The following is a 25,341-nucleotide window of genomic DNA, read 5'->3' as shown; positions in this document are numbered from 1 at the left end:
GTCATTGTTGCGGGGACAATGACAGGGACAGTGTTTCTGCTCAGCGGCTGTTAAATTATTTTAGATATGCTGTGCTGTCAGCGCAGCTACTGACAGACGTATGACTTAAAGCGTGAGCAAATGAACCCAAATCTACAGCAGTATCTTCAGTATGGTGAGTATTGCAAAAATCAGACTTCAAGACAATGTCTTTCATATTTGTGTCTCACTTGGTCACTTTTATCTTTTATAACATGAACAAAAGCACTTCTGACCCTTGTGAATATAATGATGACTTTTTTATAGTGTCAAAGACCGGCTCTTCAGCCATGAAACAAAAGGGATGGCACACATTGGATGCTGTTAAAAAAGGGTTTATTTATTGTAAAGAGCCACAGATTATCAGTATGTCCATCAGTAACCACAGGCCAGGATGAGCAGAGGCTGCAGGGTGAGTCCAGGAGGAAGAGAGTGGAGCTTTGCCGCTGAGACTCTGGAGCAGCAGCTCTGAATCTGCAGCTCCTGTGATACCTTCAGGGACAAACAGAAAATAGTGACTGGCAAAAGCATGTCGCAGTGGCCTTTTTTTTGGTGTACTATTATAGGACTATTAAATGATATACATGTTGTCTTTTTTATGGTATACTTTACTATTGAGCTTTTATGACGTATTATATAATCAATTATTTTTAATGACAACCTACACTATATGACAATTCAAAAGCATATTACAGGTTTGTTTTTTTAAGGCATAATAAACGTTGTCTTTTGAATGGTATACTTTGATATCAACACGTGTTTATGACATACTACATTATCAATAATTCTTTGAGATGCTCTACTATGATATTTTAAATTATTTTTTTTAAATGATGACAAACTATGTTATCAATTATTTTAAGACATACTGTATTGTTACTTAGTGATGAAATACTATACATAATACATATTTTATTAGATACTATTTTATGGATTTTCATTGATATACTGTTTTGAATTTTTAATGGAATAGTGTACTATGACTTATATTATATTTTATAACATACTATGTTATCGTGCTGTTCACTCCTGACCTCGCGTTACATTTTCGAGTACAATTTTTAACTATTATATTAAGTGTGTCCCTAACCCCCTTACCCTGTCATGAAGACATTATGTTAACTTGGTAGATTTTTAAATACATTTCTAGATGTGTGCATGCATGCAGGCTGTTTGTGTGTGTGTGCATCAAAACTGCATCAAAAGCAGAGGGGTAGAGACCAGGGGGCTCGGACAAGAGCTGCAGGGCTGTGGCACCGTCTGGCTGGGGGCCCTCCACAGGCTCCCGGAGGGGTCCTGGCTGAACCTTTATGACACACAGAGAGAGGGTTAGCGTCAGACAGCTGCACCCATACAAAAACATGAAGCAGGTTTTAAAGAAAACAGCTGGAGGACTCACTCAGCCAGACCTCCTCCAGAGGAGGAGGTGGAAGGCTGGGGTATCCCTCACGAAACCGCCTCTGCGGGGGCTCCTCAAGGCCTCTGATCGGCCTCCTCTGCCTCTTCTTCTACTGGCAGCCTGTTAGAGAGGACCAGAGGGAGAAGTGAAGGAGAAGGTCAGACAAGATCACTCATCGTCCTCTCAGATTGAATATCACTGCCTTCAGTGGTGAGTGTAAAGTACATTTACTCAAATACTGTACTTAAGTATCATTTAGAAGTACTTGTACGTTACCTGAGGATTTTCATGTTATGCTGCTTTATATTTCTGCTCTTTTAGAAGCCAATATTGTACTTGTTACTCCATTACATTTATCTAACAGCTTTAGTTACTTTACAGATTCTGATTATTAGCTAATATGAATATAACTGCTCCAGCTCTGATGTCACAAGGACAGATTCAGGAGAACATTCCTGCCCACTGCAATAACACTGTACAATAATTCCCCTCTGGCTGGCAGACAACTCACTGCTCCATAGCCTCTCTGTTAGCTGGAGTTAACATGCATACTTTACACTTACACTTAACATTGTACATTTATATTATATTTCATTTAATACTCCATTACATTGCACTATTTTATCTGTATATTTCTTATTTTTATTCCTATTTTTTGCTATGCTTCATATTGTATTGTATTTTGCTGCAGTAATGAAAAGAATTCCCAATTTGGGATAAATAAAGTATTTCTGATTCTGATATATATAATATTAATGAACTAATTAATTAACATTCACATATAATTATAGGTAAGAATATCCATTATAATCCAGTCATTTAATATACAAGATTCTGAAATGGGCTATAACCCCCAATAAGTTACTTTAGGTACTCAAGTAGATTTAGATACGCCAATACGTTTATACTTTTACTAAAGTCATATGTTGAATGCAGGACATTTACTTATAACGGAGCAGTTTTACAGTTGGGTATTTCTAATTTTATTTACTAATCTTACTTATAAGTATAATAGAGAGTGCCTTCTCTCTGACTCCTGTCTCCGGAGGAACTGAAGGAATCATTTCATCCAAAACGTTTCACTTTGGTGTAAGAAAAGCTCTGCTGATGCGTGCACTTAAGATGTGATTATTGTACACAACGTTTAAAAGAAAATATACCTTTATTGAGTCAAACATGGAATTTAAAGAAAAAGATTTCCCACTTCCACTCCACACTTCTCTTCAAACAACCAATCGCAGCGCTCTCTCAGCAACACATTTACCGATTACTCACCGAACGCTACGTCTTCATCCAGCGCGTGAAGACCTGCGGGAGCACAAACATCAGTGGGTCAGATTCCAGCAGGACTAGAGAATCTGAAGACAGGGCTGCCTCCGGGGCAGATCAGCTGAGGCTCATTTAGTAGGGTGGGAGTTGGAGGCATTGCTAAATGTCAATGTTCTCTTCTCAAATATCTTCACTGACTTCCAAATTAATTGCAATTATTCTTATTATTAATAATAATAATCATCATCATCATCATCATCATAATAACAAAAATAACAATAATAATAATAAAAGATAAAAAGTGAATATCGCCTTTAAGGGACCCAGGGCTGCTTTACATGGTGGAAAACACTAAAACAAAAATAAAAATAAACAAACAAACACTTTTAAATAGCAGTGGGAGTGGAAGCAGGGAGACTGTGTCAAAGGGTCAAAGACCATGGTGAACAAGTGAGTTTTGAATGACGACTTAAAGATGTCCACTGCACGATTTCCCCATTTAAAAAAATATGTATTTCGTGCCTGCACCGCGCCTTTTAGTTCGGTCGGGTCTTAAGAGACCAGAAGCTGTGTGGTTATCAATATTTGTCTTACTCGATATCAAGCTATTATTATTGTTTTTTATTTTAAATCTGAGGCTTTCTGCTGCCGAAACAGACCGCGATGATGCAGAGCTTTTTGGAGGCTCAGCAAGTGGACATGATGAGAGAATAGCCAAGAGCTTCTGCATGTTCTTTTCTGTAAAACAAATAGGAATGTGAACCATAAAAGGAGGATAGAAAAATGACCGTTAATGATTAATTGATCAATATGAAAAATAAACACACGATTTCTGGGTTCAGTCTGAATCCTTAATAAATTGTAACCAATTTGCTATAATGTCAGTTGTGTATATGGTTAATTACAAACTTACTGTTATATAGAACGGCTTTTGATTTACCAAATTCCTCTTTGGGATTGAGTTGTGCTGAGGGTCCAGTAACTGGAACCTCCTCACTGGATAACTGAAAGCCACCACCCCTCATCCTCCAGAGCGTGATCTTTTGCTCTCCTCAGCTGCTTTCTGTGTTAAAGTAAAAACATCATTTAACTTTGATTAACATATACTGAAACAAAAAGACAGATGACAAACTAAAAGAAATCCCAACATGCTGTGTAGGTTAGGTGTTAAACAGCTTTAAAAGCCTTTGAAACAATACTCTGAAACTCTGCAATTTCTTTTTATTCAAACAAAACACTTCCTCTTTTGGTGTTGTGGTGTAAGGAAGTCCAACCTCTTTAATAGGTTTTAAACTGGGTCGAGATGTGGTGAGGCAAAGCAGCTGCATGGTGAAGTTTGAAATGAATGATGGATATAAAAGTACCGGTACTAACCTTAGATCCAGCTAGCATGTGGCCAAGCTTAATCTCAAGAGCCATGGTAGTTGGGATTATTGGGGTCCAGGTTATGTTTTGTTGCCATTGCAACACACAGATACAGACAGACGACCAGACAGACAGCAACAACAGATATGCAAACATCTAGAAATACATTGTTTTTAAATGTGTTCTGTGACACGAAAAAAAAGAGGGAAAATCACATCAAGACACATCAATAGATTACACTTTGTGACTATAACACAAAATGCCGTGAGACAGGGTTGGTACAGCAGAGTGTACAGCAGAGTGTACAGCAGAGTGTACAGCAGAGTGTACAGCAGAGTGTGCAGCAGAGTGTGCAGCAGAGTGTACAGCAGAGTGTACAGCAGAGTGTACAGCAGAGTGTACAGCAGTGTGTACAGCAGAGTGTACAGCAGAGTGTGCAGCAGAGTGTACAGCAGAGTGTGCAGCAGAGTGTACAGCAGAGTGTACAGCAGAGTGTACAGCAGAATGTACAGCAGAGTGTACAGCAGAGTGTACAGCAGAGTGTACAGCAGAGTGTACAGCAGAGTGTACAGCAGAGTGTGCAGCAGAGTGTACAGCAGAGTGTACAGCAGAGTGTAGCAGCAGAGTGTGCAGCAGAGTGTACAGCAGTAGTGTACAGCAGAGTGTGCAGCAGAGTGTTACAGCAGAGTGTACAGCAGAGTGTACAGCAGAGTGTGCAGCAGAGTGTACAGCAGAGTGTACAGCAGAGTGTGCAGCAGATGTACAGCAGAGTGTGCAGCAGAGTGTACAGCAGAGTGTGTCAGCAGAGTGTGCAGCAGAGGTGTGCACAGAGTGTACAGCAGAGTGTACAGCAGAGTGTGCAGCAGAGTGTACAGCAGAGTGTACAGCAGAGTGTACAGCAGAGTGTGCAGCAGAGTGTGCAGCAGAGTGTACAGCAGAGTGTGCAGCACACCAGTCATTTTCATTATGTTGAATGGAGGCTACAGTATCTTTCTGTTACCATTGACTTGCTTTTTCTCTTGCTTCAATAGGACGAACAGCATTGCTGTTATAAAGTCATCCCAACTTGTGTTCCAACAAACATTGTACATAAATGGTAGAGGTTAGTAGATCATTACAGATCATCATATTTACCATGATAAAGTGATACGTTGATAAGTTCTGTTATAAGGAACTTATTTGCTTTGTTTTTTTCTATTATGGAAAATGTCTTCACCTCCCATGTCATCATGCACATTCAATTATTTCCTTGTTCTTTCATATCAAACTTTCCCCTGTTGTTCCTGAAAAATCTGGTTGAGCTGTACGTCAGCAAAAATTTTAAATACCACACACACACACACACACACACACACACACACACACACACACACACACACACACACACACACACACAGGTGATCAATTGAACATAGAGCGTCTCACCTGCTGATGTGTTCTTTTGGCTTTCTGGAGCTTTGGATAGCATAGATAGCTTTCGTGGAGCTGTGACCATCAGCACTGAAGCTCCCTCTACATGTTAGGTCTTGATTGTTGCACCAGTACAACTAATGTTTAGACATAATTACAGTCACAGATGTTTCGAGTGAACGCCTTAATAAAAATAAGAATGATTAAATTATATTTTAAACACAGTTTCTCCCCTCTTTTAACTGAAATGCTTAAACACTGTTAATTAAAACCCTTCTCCAATCTCTGCAGCTGTCCACTATTAATGTAATACTAAAAGAAAATGAAGACCCAGAGGATCCAGCATCCCATAGGCCAAAAAGTATTCAAAATACAGACTGCAACATTTTAGCTAACTCCTAGGCCTAACCTAATTGTCCCCAAAATTGTAGGCCACGACCAGACTGGTTTGGTCCAAAACAGGGAGTCACACTAAAACTCATAAATCAGAAGATGATTGGGTACTTTACAGCAGGGACGGACTGAGGCTAAAAAAAGGCCCTGGACTTTTTCAACAATTTAGGCCCATACGCAATTTTGTGTTTATATAACCACTTGCCAGCGTTTCAAGATACTATACCAAAAGCCTTATAGACTGAAGATATTCACAGATAATAACATTACACAATCAATGATCATTTCGGAGGTGTTTATTTATAACAAAACATCAATAAAACTAAGGTATTTCAGATCACTCACAAAGAAGGTAGCCCTAACCTATATTAACTTGAACTTGGAGGATAGAAACTTTATTTATAGGTTGCTAAGAAAATGTACTCAATACTGTGGCAGTAAAAGCTTACTCAACAGGGCACTGGTCTCTGCAACTCTATCTATAATGAGCTCACTGCCCAAGGACATTACGATGTCCTTCTCTATGGCCAAAAGCATAAATGCTTTGAGATGTTCCTGGGAAATAGTGCTCCTCAATCTATTCTTTATATATTTGAGGACGGAGAAACTTCTCTCACAGGCTACTTCGGTCACAGGAAGAGTGAGGAGTAATTTGTAGCCTAGGTCAAGGATGTGATAGGCATCTGTTAACAGGTTGTGCCATCGTCAGAATCTGGTAACAACATGCTGGGCAGTTTTTACAAGCTTTGCAGGTGCTCAGTTTAAGTTCCTCCTCTTCCTCTTCTGTGTCTTTGTTCTCTTCTGCCTCTTCTTCCACCACTGTCCTAACTTTGTATTCATCCAATACAGACTGTTCAGACGTGGCCATTGTGCTGTCAAACACTTAAGCTCACTTTGCAAATTAGCAGCAGTTGCATTGCTGTCAAACTTGAGTAAGCATTTGCTCAACCCTTGAAAAGCAGTATCAGGCAGACCTGATAAACAAACGTGGGTAAAGTTTCTTGGATCAAGGAGAGCCATGTCTGCATAGAGGGAACCATGGGATAGAAAACGCCTTTGGAGGCTCCCTGTAACTGTGTCCATCACCTGGTTATGGACCTCTGCTTCACAGGCACTGTTAGCATTTCCAAAGCTCTCATCCCTTGCCATTTCACCCTCCATCATCTTTGTTCTCCTCATCCTTTTCTCTGGAAGAGCTTCTTCCACTTCCTTATCACATTCCTCCTCAGACAATTTTGTATTTGCCCACTGAACAAAAACATCAGCAGCTTTCTTCACTGACTCAAAATCTCGTGACATGTTGTTGAGGGCATTTTCAGTGGTCAGAACCATTCGGTGAGCAGTCAAGATGTCTAAACCATGCGTCTGCAAGTATTTAGAGCGTGGTGTTGTGACTTCAAAGATCCTGAGGAAAAGCTGAGCAGTCAGAACTGTCTCAAACCTCATTAAACCCTCCAAACACCCTTTGGCTTTGACACGCGCTGATGTCTTCAGGTTACACTGGCCTTCAATATTTTTCAGTGCCCTGATGACATCAGTGTAGACACACTGGCCTGGCTTCCCAAAGGACCCAAAAATCTTCCTCAAGGCAACATCCTTGGCCCATCACCTTGGTTCTCCAATCATGGAAAGACGCTTATGTCGACTGTCTTGACTTTCCTGCTCCCACACATTCATCCTCTGGTATGACTCATGAAAGAAGACAGCAACATCGTTCATTAGTGAGAACAAGGATCCACTGGCAATAGCCTCTTCAGTTGTGTCAGCCAGAACCAGGTTTAACATATTTGCATAACACCACACATGCACTTGGTTTGGCGTTTTCGAGGACAACAGAGCGGAAAAACCTTTGTATTGGCCTTGCATATTGGATGCACCATCAGTGGCATTACTACAAACTACCACCGCAGACCTGTGACAGTCACACCTCCCTGCTCAACAACCTCAATGGCTTCTTTGAATAGAACAACACAACTGCGCAGAAAACAGATCAAATCCACTCTTCCTCCCTCCCTGGACCCGTTTCAGTTTGCCTACCGAGCTAAACGGTCCACAGAGGATGCAATCACCTCTGCTCTACACCCAGCCCTCACACCTGGACACTAAGAACTCCTACGTCAGAATGCTATTCATAGACTTCAGCTCAGCATTCAACACCATCATCCCCCAGCAGCTTGTGGGTAAACTTACAGACCTGGGCCTCAGCCCCTCTCTCTGCAACTGGTTGCTGGACTTCCTCACAGAGAGCCCACAAGCTATCCGGGTCAACAACAACACATCAAACACACTAACACTGAGCACGGGGGCCCCCAAGGCTGTGTGCTCAGCCCCCTTCTCTTCACCCTGCTGACCCATGACTGCAAACCCAGCTACAGCTCCAACCACATCGTGAAGTTCGCTGCTCTACCGTGGTGGGTCTCATCAGCCACAACGATGAGACTAACTACAGGAAGGAAGTGAACCAGCTGGCCCGTTGGTGCCAAAATAACAATCTCTCAATGTGGGGAAAACAAAGAAGATTGTTGTTGACTTCAGGAAAACCCACTCCCAACCCCCCCTCCCTCTGACCATCAATGGTGCTGCTGTGGAGCAGGTGAGCAGCACCAAATTCCTGGGTGTGACCATCACAGATGACCTCACCTGGAACAACAACACCACTGCACTGGCAAAGAAGGCCCAGCAAAGCCTCTACTTCATCAGGAAGCTCAAGCGAGCAGGAGCCCCCCCCCCGTCATGCTCTCATTCTACCGAGGCGCCACTGAGAGCATCCTCATGCTCAGCAGCCTCCACTCGAGCTCCATCAGGCTGAGGAACAGCTTCTTCTACCAGGCAGTCAGGATGCTGAACTCCCTCCCTCCCTCCCTCGCTCTCTCTCTATCCTCCGTCCCTCCCTCAATCCTCTGTCTCTCTCTCCTCCCTCCCTCCCTCCTTCCTCTCGCTCCCCCTCTCTCCGTCCCTCCCTCTCTCTCTCATCTCCCTCTACCCCCGCTCTCATCTCTCCCCTGACCTCTCCATCCTCCGTCCCACCCACCTTTCCCCACAGCCTCAATGGAAATGTACCAGGACATGAATCCCCCTCCCTCACACACCCTCCCTCATCCAGCACCAGTCACTTTCTATTCTCCGCTGCTAAAGAAAATGTACTTTGCACAAAGTATTTTCTGCACTAAAGAACTACTAACACTACCGTCTAACTGTGTTGATTGTGACTAACATATGTATACATTACTTGTTTTTTTTTGTATACCCTTTTTTACCCCACCTTTCTTTTTTTCTTTCTACGCTCTTATCTCTTTATGTTATATGTTCTTGTTTATATTTGCACTGTGGGACTGTCAGAAATGGTATTTCAATGTTCTGTATGTATAACACATGTGGAAACTTTGACAATAAAGTGGACTTTGATTACTGATGCAGTTCCTGATCTCCAATTCACATCTCTCAAGGACATCTGCAAGGACCGTGACAAAATATTGGCCAGTTGATGCTTCACACTTCACCACTGCAAGAAGCCTTTCCTGAACTGTGTCTTTGACATACCTTAAGACTATAGAGCACTGGTCTTGGGATGTTATGTCTTGGGTTGTGTCGATCTGCACTGAAAACATCTGAGCCTCTCTAACCTCTTTTGCAATGGTCTCCTGTATAAGTTGCTGCACTCTAGAGATGACTTTATTCACAGTGGTTTTGGACCAAAATGTCACGAGAGCCTCGACCCTGATCTTCTGTTTGATGCACCTTCTTACTTTTCTCAATGCACTCAGTGAGATGTTCCTTCAGACATACATCATATTTCACAAGAACAATTACAAGCTCAAAAAGTTCCCATGGTCAATACTCAGGTCATCCAATGTGTAAGCTGCTTCAGATTGTGTCCCTCTATAGCTAAGTCCTCTCTTACCAATGACTTCAACTATTTCAACAACTCGTTCCAACACTTACCGTCTTTTCCTTATTTGGTCTCTGTGGGAAACTATTTGGGGACCATGTAGCAGACTGGCTATATCAGCTTTTGATGCACGTAAAAAATATGCTTCAGCACACATCCTATGCATGGCCCCCCTTTCATGCTCCTCTACTCTTTGATTGACATGCTTCCAGTCCTGCATTCCACTTATGAAGGGATTTGTTTCATATGGCTTGGAAAATGCCGAACACACTGTACAAAATAAAATGTGACTCTCCTCACAATATGTGAGCCATTTGAGATTTGTGCCATCTTTACAAATGAACACTCTCTGCAGAGACAGATTTGTGGGCTTTTGCTGGGGCTGATAAGCAAAAAATTGTTCCAGGCTGTAACTGTCTGACTTTGGCCGTTTGAAATGTTGTGATGCTGAGCATCCTGGCACTCTCCCTGCACTCTCCCTTTCATCTTTTGAGCTGCAACTATCTTCTTCAACCTGAATTAACAAATGATAAATACATAAATGCATATATATATATATATATATATATACATGTTGTTAGGCAATGTACATAGCCAGGTGATTGTATAACATCAGATGCTTATCCTTAAAAAAACGATTCAATATTTCTTCTATATCATAACTTTTAATAAACTATACTGTCCAAGTATGAAGAAGACAATGGCTGTGTCTAGGCTACTTTAATCAGGATCTGCCAATTCGGGAAAAAAGAGGACAGAATAGTGTTTGTGTTTGTGTGTGTGAGAGGGAGAGGCGGGAGACACTACTAATACGTCTCCAAAATGCAAAAGTATTTTTTGTCTTCTTCCCCTTGTTGTTGCATATCAGACGTGACACTGAAAATGATTGAAGTAATCACGCTCTACCCGAAATGACGGTGGTACTTTATTATTTTCCATATTGCAGTTTGTTCGTGATATTTCACGCGCTAACGTTGTCAGCCACAAACACGTCAGGTTGGACTGCCCTGAATCGTGCTGAAAACTCGACGTTTATAACATAACCCAAATAAATAGGTGAGCCTATTATCGCCTAGCCTACTGATGTAGGTGCTTCTGCAACTTACCTGTGCCTCTAGCTCTTCTGCGCTCGTCTGTCCCTGCACTACCGGGGGATGCTCCGTCTCAACCTCCTTCTCTTGGCCGTCCTCCGCAGTCTTGCCTGGCTCTACTAAATCGCTCAGTAAGCTTTTGACATTTTGATGCGTCCGCCTCCAATGATTTGGCCTTCTTCTCTCCCAGCCACTTTTCTCTTTACGCTTCCTACCTGACGTTTTCTTTAGACCTACACTTCTTCTTTGTGTGTTTTTTTGTTTTGTTTTGTTTCAAGTCTGGTACCTTTCCCCACGTAATCGGCCTGCAATATGGTATTGGCGCCCTCTATTGTTTTGACTTAATATCGCTAATCCTTTTTTTTTTTAAATTGATGAGCCGTAGCCCACATAAAGGGACGGCCGTTCTGGACTTTGACAGAACGTCCTACTGGTCAGTCCGCTCCTGCTTTACAGTGTTACAAGATTCAAGGTTTCAATTACAATAGAGAGTCACAGGCTACATCACCACATGCATTGATGATGTGACCCACACCAGATCCATCACCATCAGGGCTAATAGAAGCCATGGCTGACAGGGGAGGTCCAAGGGCTGCTGAGGGCCCGCAACATTGCCTTCAAAGGGGGCAATCCAGCTGGTCTCGTTGCATCCAGAGAGCTAAAGACAGTACACCCGGAGGATTACAGCACCCTTCAGTGACAGCAGAGACACGCAGAGCCTGTGGCAGTGTATGAGGACCATAACGGACCACAGACCTGTGTCAGTGACACCTCTCTGCTGAACAACCTCAACGGCTTGTTCGTACACTTTTAAGCACAGAACAGCATACCTGCGCAGAAAACAACGCCTCCACCCAACGCCTCCACCCAACGACCAGGCTATGTGTCTGTCCCCAGGCAGTGTGAGGAGCACACTGCTAAGGATTAACACCCGGAAAGCCTCTGGGCGCGACAACAATCCTGTTTGTGTGCTAAAGGAATGTGCAGCTGAGCTCACAGATGTCCTCACAGACATCTTCAACATCTCCCTGAGCCAGGCTGTTCCCTCGTGCTTCAAGGAAACCATCATCATACCTGTACCGAAGAAGTCATCTCCATCCAGCTTCAAAGACGACCGCCCCATAGCGCTGACTTCCGCCATCATGAAGTGCTTCGAGAGGCTAGTCATGAAGCAAATCAAATCCACCCTCCCCCCCCGCTGGACCCGTTTCAGTTTGCATATCGGGCGAAGCGGTCCACTGAGGAGGATCTCCTCTGCTCTCCACCCAGCCCTCACCCACTTGGACAATAAAAACTCCTTTGTTAGGAAGCTGTTCATAGACTTTAGCTCAGCATTCAACACCATCACCCCCCAGCAGCTGGTCTGTAAACTAGCAAACCTGGGCCTCAGCCCCTTTTCTACTTGCTGCTGGACTTCCTCGGCAACAACACATCGGACCCCATCACGCTGAGTACGGGGCCCCCTAAGGATGTGTGCTCAGTCCCCTGCACTTCACCCTGCTGACCCACGACTGCACACCCACCCACTCACAGCTCGAACCACTTCATCAAGTTGACACAACCGTGGTGGGACTCATCAGCAACAACGACGAGACCCACTGGCCACATGGTGCATAGTCAACAATCTCTTCCTTAATGTGGAGAAAAACAAAGGAGATTGTTGTCGATTTCAGGAGAACCTACACCCAAGACCCCCACCCACTGACAATCAATGGTGCTGCTGTGGAGTAGGTGAACAGCACCTAATTCCTGGGGGTGAACCTCACTGCAGCGCCTCTACTTCATCCGCAAACTGAAGAGAGCAGGAGCCCCCCCCCCCTCATTAACACCTTCTACCGAGGCGCCACGGAGAGCATCCTCAGCTGCTGCATCCCTGCGTGGTTTGGAAGCTGCACCGCCTCCAAGACCCTACAGTGAACACTGCTGAGAGGATCATTGGTGCCACACTCCCATCATTACGGGACCTTTTACACCCGCCTCACTCACAGAGCACTCAGCATTGTGGGTGACCTCCCCATCCCTCCAGCTGCCTCTTCACCCTCCTGTCTTCAGGGAGAAGGCAGCTCCACCCAACTAAAAAACAATTTATATATATTTGTATTTTTTAATCCTCAGGATTGTGGGAAACAGTATTATGATCTCTCTGTCTGTACACAAAAACTGATAGGTTGACAATAAAGTTGAAGTGTATAGCTTTATGCAGCTTTAGTTCAGCACAGCACATGAGGGGAAACAGATCCCTGAGGATCCTGATGAGGAAGTAGAAATCACTAATGTACACAGTGCTCTTCGCTGCTGGTCAGATACTTTTTTTTCCTCAGCAGCCAGTAGTCAGTCTCTCTCTCTCTCTCTCTCTCCCTCTCTCTCTCACACACACACACACACACACAGGATTCAGCTCGGCTTATTGTAAGTACGGAATGAGGCTCACGGTAAAAGATGTTTGTGACGTGTTCAGACGTGTTGTGTTTCATACAGAGAGTCGAGCAGGAGCCAGGCGCAGTCAGTACACAGCTACAGAGCAAAGGTTGCTGGTGAGGCAATCAAGCAGAGGTAATCTTTTCATTTTCCGGGGAAAACATGAGTGTGAGTGTTGATGAACTGAGTGTCGACTCAGCAGTAGAGGAAGTGGTTTGCTGCAAGTTGTAGCAAGCCAGTGCACAGCCCAGCCCTATGCAGAGGGGAGGGTGCTCACAATAAACATCCCTTTTCCTCATACTTCAAATTTCAAGTTGACACATTGTTTAGGTGTAACAGCGTGAGAGAAATTTGCTAAAGTTTTCTACTCAGAATAGCTCTACTTGTGGGAGGAAAAAGTGGAAGCAGTGGGTTGAGTCATTCAGCGAGCTTCAGCCTGACAGTGTGCTCTGTCGGGGGGGTTTCCACACAGCGACACTCCCAGCTCACACTGAGTGACACTAGAGGTAAACTTGGATGTGTGTGTGTGTGTGTGAGACGGGGTTTCTGACGCAGTGTGACATCAGCACTGTTTGTGCGTGCGTTGGCATTCATGAGTTTGTGGTAGGAAGAGCCGATCGTATCAGCCTGAGCGACTGCAGCTGTGCTTCCTGTTTACACTGACAGAGGTCAACTCCATCCCTGCTGACACCTGTCAACACAGGCTGTTGCCGTGGAGACGTTGAGGAGCCAGAATAAGGAGGCGTGAAGGATTCCCCAGACAGACAGTGAGAGGGGAGTACAGAGGACACAGGATGGACCGGCAGCAGCACGCCAAAGTGGAGCGCTTTCTCAAACTGGGATATTCTCACAGTGACATCCTGAGGGTGCTGGAGAGCCTCCGCCAGGACGCCCAGACCAATGACATCCTGGAGGAGCTGATAAAGACCTGCCACACTCGCAGCAACAAGAGCGTCCCCAACAGCCCCCGGCTGGTTCCCAGAGGCTGCAGCCCGGGGCCCGCAGAGCCCAGAGTCGGGCCCCACAGAGAGCCACCTGCCGGCTTCAGAGCTGTCGTCATTGACGGGAGCAACTTGGCCATGAGGTGGGTCACATTCACACATCACTAAGCCACTTTAAAATGCTCTTAAAGCATCACAAGTGTTTGTTGGTTCAGTGTTTGATCCATTCATCCTTATCCACAAATCCGTTTTAAAGTTTAGAATGTGATATTCTTTGTAGGTAAGATCTTTATCTGCAAACTGTCAAACAGTACAAGTATAGAGTAACATTACACAGGGTATCTCAAAGTGTTTATGTAAATGAACATAGGCAGACATCTTTATTGAGCTGTGAGGCTTTAAAAGAGATGTTTATTCATGTCTAAAAGAACATTCTACTGCTTGACTTTAGGGTTCAGATGGATTTCCAGCGTCTCTATTAGTGTCACATGTTGTTTCACTTCACCGATTTGATCGCACCACACTTCCTCTTGAGAGGTGTGGGAAGTGAAAACCTGATGTGCAGCTCTAATTCTCTGTGTTTCTGCACTCACTTCAGGATTACATTATGCCTGAAGGGCGTCGACATTTACCCTCCCAGGAGTGTTGTGCACCTCCATACTGAGCGCTATTCTTATCATATAATGTCTCACGTGACCTCAATTTGAAACAAGGAAGTTCTGATGTGTTCAAACCAATAATGAACAATAGAAGAGTGCATGATGTGAGAAAAGAAGAAAACAAGAGCCACGTTTTAATAACCTGTAGTCCTGTAAGGAAATGAGCTGAAGAGGAAGAAGGAAAAAGTATTTACTGTCTCACCTTTGTTCCCAGGTGAGATACAGAGAGACTTTTGGACAGATGAACTTTAAACAAACATTACTCGTTGACTTTAGCTAAATGTAGTATGTCAACAGAATTCACATAACTGTTTTGGGTTCAAAGCAATAATATTAAGTTCAACCTAATATGTTTTGTTTCAACTTAATATTATTGCTTTGAACTAACCTAACACAGTTATGTGAATTCTGTTGACATACTACATTTAACTAAAGTCAACATTTCAGTTTTTTCAGTGCAGTGTGATCACATAACACATTAAATCAGAGCGCAGAGGGAGCAGTCCTCAGAGGGAGAGGGTTCAGGATGTGACGCCTCAGGTCTGTGGTTCAGAAAGCTCTGAGAACGTGCCTTGTGACACTGTCTGCTGCCACAAAAAGGGGAAAGGGGATGCATGTGCGTAACTGCAAGAAAGCAAAAAAGAGAAGTTGTTTTTTGTTGACTGTGGCATCTGTTTTTTGCAGCCATGGCAACAAGAAGGTGTTTTCATGCCAGGGCCTCCAGCTGGCAGTGAACTGGTTCTGGGACAAAGGGCTGCGAGACATCACCGTGTTCGTCCCCCTGTGGAGGAAGGAGCAGCCGCGGGCCGAGGCCCCCATCACAGGTAAGAGCTGGAGGAAAAGGCCACCAGAATGTTCCTCAGGACAGTGTGTTAGCTCTGTGTGCCTTCTCTTCAGGCTCAGGTCTGACCTCACCCACCTGCCATGTTGGGTTTTATCATAAGACAGGTACATAGCTGAACTGCAATAACCCTCATATTTCACTACTTATAATCAGGACTAACCAGACTAGTAGCCGAGCCACATTTGGCATGTAACTTTATTGTAATGCTTTTATGCTGCAGCTCCCAGCATCCGTTCAGAGTGAGACATCTTAATGATCTGTGAGGATCAACTGTTAATGTGGCATGAGTTCCAACCTCTGCCTCAATGCCCAACACATCAGTGATGTCCCCTTTAGGCCGGATATGGCGAACATGATGGCAAAGAAATGACTTACAGCAGACACAGTACAGCGTTTCAATTCATTTAGGGTCAAATTCCTCCCATTATTCTCTCACTCAACTCAGATTCTGTTCTAACAGTTGACAACTGTTTTGGAACCTTATGTCTCTCTGACACTTTCTCTACTTCCTGTCTGGAGTTCCCCTCCTTCAACCTGTAGGTACAAGTATGAAACAATAAGGAAGTTTAAACACTTAAACTGAAACCCAGTATTGTATTTATTTATTCAGTTCCAAGTTCCTTTTCAAACACTTTATGATCACTGTGCAAAGCTCACTGTAACAACAGGGAAGCTGAAACAAAGATTAAGGACGGGCTGCAGCAGCTCAGCGTCATTTATCAGAGAGGACAGGGTAGACTACACCTGAGGCGGACATGCAGCTATACACATGCAATAGATGCACTATATAGACAAAAGTATTGGGACACCTACTGGAGCTTTTACGACATCCCATTCCAAACTCTTAGGCATTAATTTGAAGTTGGTCCCCCCTTTGCAGCTGTAACAGCTTCCACTCTTCTAGGGAGGCTTTCTACAAGATGTTGGAATGTGTCTGTGGGAACCATTCATCCAGAAGAGCATTTGTGATGTCAGACCCTGATGTTGGACAAGAGCGCCTAGCTTGCAATCTCTGTTCTAGTTCATCCCTAAGGTGTAGCTCCCGGCACAGGTCTGATTCTAATGCAGAGCTGGTTTGGAACTCTGCAGTTATTGAGTTAGCAGAGCTTTAGCCACTTTTACGCACTAAGCGCCTCAGCACTCTGCGACCCCGCTCTGTAACTTTACGTGGTCTGCCACTTCGTAGCTGACTTGCTGTGGCTCCTAAACGTTTCCACTTGGCAAGAATACCAATCACAGTTGATGGTGGAATATCTAGGAGAGAAGAAATTTCACGAACTGACTTGTTGCAACGATGGCATCCTATTACAGTCCCACGTTCGAGTTCAGTGAGCTCTTTAGAATGACCCATTCTTTGACAAATGTTTGTAAAGGCAGACTGCATGGCTAGGTGCTGGATTTTATACCCCTGTGGAGACGGGACTGAAGGACAGACCTGAATTCAATGATTAAGAGGAGTGTCTCAATACTGTTTATATAGTGTAGCTGTGCTTATGTGTGACTGTGCTGAATCATTAATAGCAGTTTTATCCTAAATCCTACTCATTAACCACTGAATTTTATTAAAAACAAAATAAAGTAAGCTAAGCTCCTCTAACAAGACATCAGCCCTGAACATGTGCAGAATTGAGGCCCACTAAAGTGTGGACCTGTGCTGTTACAGACCCGGTGATTGCCATGCTGTCAGCTCATTATTAGCCCTATAATGATGATTAAACAATACTATTATTTTTGTCGTAGATCAACACATTCTCCACGAGCTGGAGCGGAGGAAGATCCTGGTGTACACGCCGTCTCGCTGCGTGAACGGGAAGAGGGTGGTGTGCTATGACGACCGCTACATCGTGAAGCTGGCCTTCGACTGCGACGGCATCATCGTTTCCAACGACAACTACCGCGACCTGCAGACCGAGAGCCCGCAGTGGAAGAAGTTCATAGAGGAGAGGCTACTCATGTACTCCTTCGCTAATGACAAGTAAGACTGACAGCATACATGCCGGGGCATACATGGGGGGGAGCCTGATGCATATTTCCTCATAACTGATTTTTGGTTCAGTTTTAATGTACATTGTAGTGGCAGATCTAGAACATCTCTACTTGGGGGAGGGGGGGCAGTTATTTTATGAGAGGGGCATATTTAATGCGCCACAAAAGAGACACATACCACGATCAAGATTTCATAGCCCACAAAAGAACCATAAAAACCATCATTAGTGTTTGTTTTAGTGACGGAGGTTCAGTCAGTGACTCAGTTACAGTTTGATTTAATTCTATTATTGAAAAACATTCCTGTTATTTTCGACGACTTTTCTAGCATTGCAGACGTCGCTGCAACACTAGAGACTGTATTATAATAACGTTTTCTATTAGAGGAGGGGCAACAAGGCGGTCAGTTCAGTGTTACAGGGGCACTGGCATGGCATGTTTGGCCAGCTGACAAATGAATCCAACAAACACTAAAATACTTTTGTTAAGATGCATTACATTTTATATCAAACCCCAGGTCGTGGAACATTAACCGGGTTCACCTAGGCATGGTAAATATTCACCATAAATGCTTTAGATCAGTACTCGTTGCTGTCATTGTGGCATAAGCAGTTTTCTCGCGGCATATTTGATCTGCATATTTTCCACTATGATACTTGTGATCTGATATGAAGACTTGTATAGCGTCTTAATTGCACCTGAAAGCCAGAACAAAAAGAAGCTTGCGCCTATGTTCAAATCGGTCATGAAAGCGCCAGGTGGTCTTTAAACGTAAATGGTATGGCACACGTCTGCCTGGTTAATGTTGTGGGACATAGATATGTGTGTGGTTGTGTCCTGGTCACTCTGAGTTCTTGGCTTTACTGCTTGTAAAATGCCTCAGCCTCCATCGTAACTCTCTTATGAGGTTTTCCTTCTAGCTCAGTGGATTGTTGGTTCAAAACAGTTTTGGAGGCCTAGAGTGCAGTGGAAACACGAAAAACAGTTTTGCAATCGGCACTGGCTCTAGCTGGCCTTGGAACCGCTTCGGTGGAACAAGGATAATAGTGAGAGAGCAGATTAATATTAACCGGTGCATTCCCTGCTGCAGGTTCATGCCTCCAGACGATCCGCTGGGGAGAAACGGCCCCACCATCGATGACTTCCTGTGGAAGAAGCCCTGGAGCCCAGACAACAAACTGCAGCACTGTCCTTACGGTCAGTTCACTCCTCAGGTTCACACTCATAGACCCAACACTGTCTCTAATGGGGTTACAACTGCACAACAATCTGTCTGCAGCCATGCTAACATCATGCTGAATGATGGAGAGTTGTGTATTTTAGAGGAATGATATTCATAAAGAAAAACACATGAAACAAATTAATATGAAAAATCAGGATCACATCTTCTGAATCAAAATTGTGTGACAATCCAGGTTATAATTCACGAGACCAATGAACACTGCTACTTGAGACACGAGTATGGGGTTGAAAGATGCCGTCTTCGATGGGACTCTTCTGTTCCAGACTGCTAACCTGCAACTACACAGACCAGAACTCTTCCAAAACCAGCATATTTTACTTGTGTGTGTGTCTTATTTTCCTTCTTTCAGGAAAGAAGTGTACTTATGGAGTCAAGTGCAAGTTCTACCACCCGGAGCGGGCCCACCAGTCCCAGCTGTCTGTGGCTGATGAGCTGAGGGACCGAGCCAAGAACTTCTCTGGCCAGCCGAGCCTACCGGACACACACTGCAGAAACACCCCCCCGCTTCTCAGCACAGACGATCTGTCCCTCAGGGCTTCCCCCAGTGAGCTCTCGGTCTTCCACAGAGACAGCAGCAGCCCCCACAGCCAGCCCAGCACCAGCCTCCGCCTCTGCTCCAGCCCCGAGGCGGACGAGGCCTTCAGCTCCATGGAGAGCTCCATGTCCAGGCTCTACATCCAGGACAGTGTGGAGCGCCCCCTCCACAGCTACAGCAGCGGAGTGGGCAGCTACAGCAGCGGAGTGGGCAGCTACAGCCACGACTGCTCGCTCTCAGGCTCCTTCAGCGGTCCCTGCCTGAGTGGCGGAGCAGATTTCTACCCTCAGCACCATACCTCAGTGCCCTGCCTACGCCCTGTGTGCAGCTGTGCTCATCTTCAGACTAGATCGCCCCCCCACCACCATCACCACCACCACCCCCCAGCATGGGGCTCCTGCCCAGCTCTGCCTCCACATAACAGGGAGCTTCCTGTACACTTGGCAGAGCCGCAGTACAGACGGAACCTCGGTCCACAGAGGGAGGCATGGCTGCAAGGCAGAGCCAGGAGCCCGGTTGCAGAGCAGAGAGGGGGCTTGCGCAGTCAGCTGAGCACCCTGTTCCCTCAGGGCGCGGTGGAGCAGGTCATGAATACCTACCCTCACATCTCAGACGTGACCCAGCTGATCTCTCTTATCCAGAACTACAGGAGCAGCCACGTCTCCTTCTAGATTACAAACCATCTCACATCCCTCAGGACAGAGACATAGAGAAAGTCTTCTTCTCTTATTATAATTCCTACCATGTCCCTGTGCTACCACAACTCGCCCTGCATCTAAAGCATTACAACATGACTATGTAGCAGACTGAAAGCTCTTTCTCTCGTGTAAAAGTGCAATGCACAACACTCAATTCATGTTACTTATTGTAACAGTAAAACATTTGAATAAAGCAGCATGTGTTGTTTTCTAATGTTGCCTCAAAGTGAGGAACTGTATTATACTAATGTGTACTTTTGTTAAGAATGACAGTGCCTTTTTTTAACTGAATATTGTCAAATAAACTGTTTATGATCGCACCACCAGACACCAAATAGCTTCCTTGTATGTGTAAACGTACCAGGCAATAAACTTGATTCTGATTCTGATAAAAGCACTTTGAATATTTGTCACTGGTTCACATATTACCCAGTCCTTGTAGGTGTGAGAGATACGTAAATCAAGAACAACAGATTTAAATGTAGAGCCGTTGCTGCACTCGTCTGCACCCGTGTGACAGACTAAAGGAGCAGTGGAGTATTAAAGCATCTCCATACATTTGGTAGACTTGCTTGAGATTTGTTTTAAATGTTGAAATGAAAGCTACAGATATCGGGCCATGTAAAGGGTCAAACAGAAGCAGAGGCAGAGCCCAGTCATATCATATTCACACAAGTACAACATCTATCTGAAGAATGCAAGCATTAGAAACTCTGAACAGCTGGTACCAGAACAGGTTAGACTGAAGCAGCTCTGAAGGCATGACACCAGCCTGCTCCAAAACCTCCACCTTCGACCCCATCCCAAAGAAACCAAAGATCATAGGACCCCAGCACCCGCAAAACATAACCTCTGTGGTTATGAGGTCCTTTAAGGACCCTGTCCGTGAACGACCCGCTCCTGGGTCCACAGACTTCCTGTCTGACAGGGAGCAGCTCAGACTCCACCTGCAGGGTCTAAGCGTGGTAACTAAAATGGCCTGCTTTGGTTACGATGGTTTATTCACATGAATGGCCCAATGGCCTTATCTCCTTTCCTTTTGTAAAGAATGGTCCAGTGGGCTGGATCAGGTACTTCAGGGTCATTTCACTCCGTTAGGAACCTTCCCTCTGCAAAAAAGACTATTCTTCACCGGTTAGTTCATATGTATGTTTCATGCAGGGTTTATAAACCTGGACTAATTTCCCTCTGTCGGAATAGAAATTTAAAAAAAGGAAGTGAAAGGCAATGGTTCCTCATGCTCACCCTCCGGTCGTAGCAGTTCAAATGAATCAACCGTTTTACAGTAATAAGCGTGATGTCCATGCATGGTTCTCGTTTGTTTTACCATATTGTAGAAAGTTAATATACACTTTGGCAAGATAAGGCATTAGATGGAAACTGCTTATATCTACCTATTTTAGCATAATAACTTCATGATCCATGAACGGTTGTTTTTTTTAAAAATGTGTTGTCATTGGAGAAGCACTTGTTCGACAGCATTTTCTCCTTTCCTTTCGTACAGCATTGTCCAGTAAATCCTACGGTGAAGGAAAACACAAAAGAAGCTTTGATGCTTCCTTCTTATCATCTTGAGAATGGCTGCCACTTCCAAGGTCATTTCAGGGTCAGAAGGGGACAATTCAAACAAAACCAACCGACAGGGCAGGGGATCAAAGACCTTCTGTCTTACAGAAAGCATGATTAGAGGGTTTTGATTCTCTAGATCAGGGGTCAGCAGCCCCCATCTCTTCGGCCCCTTTGCAGTGGTTGCTGTAACTTTGACAAACGACATGAAAATAATAAATAACGGCTATTTTTACTTTACTTGTGTACCTAGCGGACAATATTTTCAAAAGATTTATCTTTGAGTCATGGTGATACTGTGACATTGAAACAAAAATGTACAAAAAACATAAGCGTCACATCCTCATACAGCTCCGGAGAAAATGAAGAGACCACTCCATGTTTCTTAAATCTTTACCTCCACATATGTATGGCAGCCATTCTAATGTCTGTTGAATTCCAACACAGAGAAAAGTTGTCAGTAGTTTATAGAACACAACAGAGGTGGGATCATGTCTTTGCTTTCAAGTCCCGAGTCAAGACAAGCAAGTCCTGAGTCAAGACCGACAAGTCTCAAGTCAAGTCCCAAGTCCTACCGTTTGAGTTTCAAGTCCTTTTAACAACGGAGAAATAATATTTACACAAATCATGTATGCTTTTAAGATCTGTATAGATTTATCAAACACATTTGGAATAAACAAAGGCAAATGTAATGTCCACAGAAAGTGCTGACGTTGTATTTCCATTGCTTATTGCACTATAACTGTCTCAAAGGATCCTCATTTTTGCAAAACACTTTTCACCTTAAAACTAGAATTGAACTAAAAAACATGTCTTCACCCTCAAACAGATATTTGGAGGATCACAAAAACAGTTGAATGTAACTTTTCCAAATGTGTTACCACTTATAAAAAAGATGTTCAGTCTTTTTAACTCATTTCAAAACCTAAGTGTAACCTTAACCTTTTCAAACATGTCACCACTTTATACAAGATATCCTCACTCCCAAAAAAGTGTGTGTGTGTGTGTGTGTGTGTGTGTGTGTGTGTGTGTGTGTGTGTGTGTGTGTGTGTGTGTGTGTGTGTGTGTGTGTCTGGAAGGGGGCTAGATGTGAAGCGTCACGAACATGACAATGAACAGAGTTGTGCTTTTCTATGTCAGGGCCCTATGCTGCATTGCATTTGCAAAAGATCAAATTGGCCAAAAGTCTGTCAGTCATTTGTGCACGATGGGGACGTAGTATGATGCCACCATGGCTGAAAACTCACTCCACTGGAGCACTAGAGGCAGGCACTGCCAAGACTCTGGTGGCCACTCGGAAGAGTGAATGAAGAGACTTCATGTTCAGTGCCCACAACAAAGGGCCTTCTGTCCTTCGGCTGTGTCTAGGTAGTGACTTACCACTCGGTGAGTTGCTCATCTTTGAAAACGAATGTTTAGGGTTGATTTAAGGACAATGTTATGAATGCCTGTAGCCAACCATTCTGAAGCAGGGGGTGATTCCATATTAGCCAAAAGCTGGAAACTGGACCAATCGTCAACATTTCTATTTCATCCAAGACGACCCAGAAAGGGGGCTCAAAGTGCAAAATAGTGAACTTTTCCATTAATGAACCCACAGGAGATACCGTTTAGCGTGTTCGTAAGCCAAGGTGAAGTTTACAGTCTCATTGATATGTAGCTAGCTAGCAATTAGCCAATAAGCTAGTGTTGGCTTTCATTCAAAACTTACCGTTCTTTGTGCAACTTCAAATGTCCAACGAAGTTGGAAGTTGTCGCGTCTCCGTCTGTTATCTTCGTCCCGCATGTTTTACAGACTGCAGTTCTTTTTTTGTTGACCACCTCAAAGTTTTAAAATCCAAACGAAACTACCCATGGTATCATTGTTGCCTACTTGGCGCCTTATAGTTTGTTCCGCCTCATTGGTTGTCCAATACTTTGATTGGTTGGTTGCTGTCAGATCAAAACAACGTGGATCTAATTTGATTGGATGTCGTGCCACACACGTTACGCACACAGATTCACACAGGTGCAAAGAGAGATAGCGCAGTCCATGTCAACATACTTTTTAATCTTTGGGTTTGGGGAAAGTAGCAAGTCTTTTCGAGTCAAAAGGGGCAAGTCCAAGTCCAAATGTGAGTCACTGATGTTAAAGTCCAAGTTAAAGTGCAAGTCTTTTTAGATTTGTCAAGTCAAGTCTCAAGTCATCAAATTCATGACTCGAGTTCAAGTCATGTGACTCAAGTCCACAACTCGGGAACACAATAAAAAATGCTTAACTTAAAGACATACCTACAAATAGTAAAACCACAGTATGCTGCAGGGGTAATTTTTTCCTGAGCCGAATTTCCATGCAAGTGTGTCATTCTGAGTTTCCGACCCCCGCCATCGGTAAACTAATCACGCATAAATCCAAAATCAGCAAAAAGACGGATTTCGGAGCTGCTTCGGAGCAGAGCAAAGACATTTTCAAGAAGTTGATCGAGTCTTTAAACTCAATCAGTGCTCTTTGTGTGGCTGCTCCGCAGACAGCAAGGTGTGGAAGAGCGTGGAATTAAAGCCGCTGACAGTAGGAGAATATATGAACAAATGATTCATTTTGGAAGAAGAAGAAAAAACGTTAAATTATTCAGCATGTATTAATATGTTTCTAGGAAATTCTGCAATGCACAGCTTTATTTGAATGGTAACACATTGAGGACATAGGCGCCGGATGAGTCAGTGATGGTAACGCTAGTGCAATGATGGCAGTGTTATTCGAGGGATTGCTGTTAAGTGTGTTTGTGGATTTATGGTAGGAAATGACCTCCATACATAAGAATAAGCACCTGCAGCAAAACTCCACTTGTAGTGGGACACTTTAATGTACGATTCCAGCGTGTTGACGGGATCATTCAGCTGTGCCGTCAGATATACGCATTGCTGGTTAGCAATTATTGAAAGCTGTCCTTCCTGCTTTTGGGTTTAGCCACGAATATGACTTCATATCCCTAAACTCTGTGCACCGAGTTCTGATTGTTCAGCAGACGGTGCTTTTATTCCACTTGATCTTTTATCTCAAACATTACCTGCTCCGGAATAGATTATGTTTGAGATATACTTTAAAAAAGTGTGAAGTTACCACGGAGATCTACCCTGTTAAGAAATTAACTAGTCGTTTTGGCTCGTTAACCTGTTACCCTGCATTTGGTTCAGGTCTCAAGTGACTTGGTATTGCCAGAAAGCATTTTAAATGTTTTTTATAAATGCAGCACGACCCGATTACTTTCATTCCTTCTTATTTTTATGCACCACTCACCTAGACATTGCAAGTAATAATAAACAATAAAACCCCATTCTGCATGTGAAACCCCAGTGTCTGCTCCTAAAATCAACTCCTCTTAAAAGTAAGACTGTCTTGTAGTCAGAGACTTCAACATCTCTCTGGCTGCTCTAACTCTTAAGTATCGGCCAACCACGAGCTGCAGCGGCCCGTTCCTGCTGACAGCCTCTTTGCTGGTGGCAAAGAGCCCACAGAACCCAGAGCCCAAAGAACCCGGGCGCTGAGAGCTGAGAGGAACGCTGTGGAGTCTGATTCCAGCCGCTCCTGAAACCCATGCCGGGCTCTCCCGCCATCTACTGGAGGAAACAAACATCTG

At 44.1% G+C, this 25,341-nt stretch overlaps 1 protein-coding gene and 1 long non-coding RNA gene across 4 annotated transcripts; one reads left to right on the top strand and one right to left on the bottom strand.

Moving 5' to 3' along the window:
• Nucleotides 1–351: 351 nt before the first annotated feature.
• On the bottom strand, nucleotides 352–4,526 carry LOC134877065 (uncharacterized). 2 transcript variants are annotated; one of them, XR_010167522.1, is made up of 4 exons: nucleotides 3,600–4,526; nucleotides 2,693–2,725; nucleotides 1,418–1,537; nucleotides 352–1,324 (listed from the first exon to the last, which is right to left on the bottom strand). It is a non-coding gene; the product is annotated as an uncharacterized LOC134877065 (long non-coding RNA). The 2 variants fall into 2 exon arrangements; XR_010167521.1 differs by having other exon boundaries at nucleotides 2,693–4,526.
• An 8,619-nt stretch (nucleotides 4,527–13,145) lies between these two features.
• On the top strand, nucleotides 13,146–20,552 carry LOC134876974 (endoribonuclease ZC3H12A-like). 2 transcript variants are annotated; one of them, XM_063902267.1, is made up of 6 exons: nucleotides 13,146–13,243; nucleotides 13,313–14,336; nucleotides 15,537–15,676; nucleotides 17,437–17,671; nucleotides 18,773–18,879; nucleotides 19,275–20,552. In XM_063902267.1, exons 2-6 carry the CDS (start codon nucleotides 14,047–14,049, stop codon nucleotides 20,129–20,131), a joined length of 1,629 nt encoding a protein of 542 aa, XP_063758337.1. In that variant the 5' UTR covers nucleotides 13,146–13,243; nucleotides 13,313–14,046; the 3' UTR covers nucleotides 20,132–20,552. The 2 variants fall into 2 exon arrangements, with proteins under 2 accessions (XP_063758337.1, XP_063758338.1); XM_063902268.1 differs by having other exon boundaries at nucleotides 13,180–13,758; nucleotides 13,919–14,336.
• Nucleotides 20,553–25,341: the final 4,789 nt, after the last annotated feature.

This window comes from Eleginops maclovinus, chromosome 15 (genome assembly GCF_036324505.1).
Source record: "Eleginops maclovinus isolate JMC-PN-2008 ecotype Puerto Natales chromosome 15, JC_Emac_rtc_rv5, whole genome shotgun sequence".
Taxonomy (NCBI): Eukaryota; Metazoa; Chordata; class Actinopteri; order Perciformes; family Eleginopidae; genus Eleginops; species Eleginops maclovinus.
The sequence above is the reverse complement of the archived record's forward strand: the minus strand, read 5'-3'. Positions and strand labels throughout refer to the sequence as shown.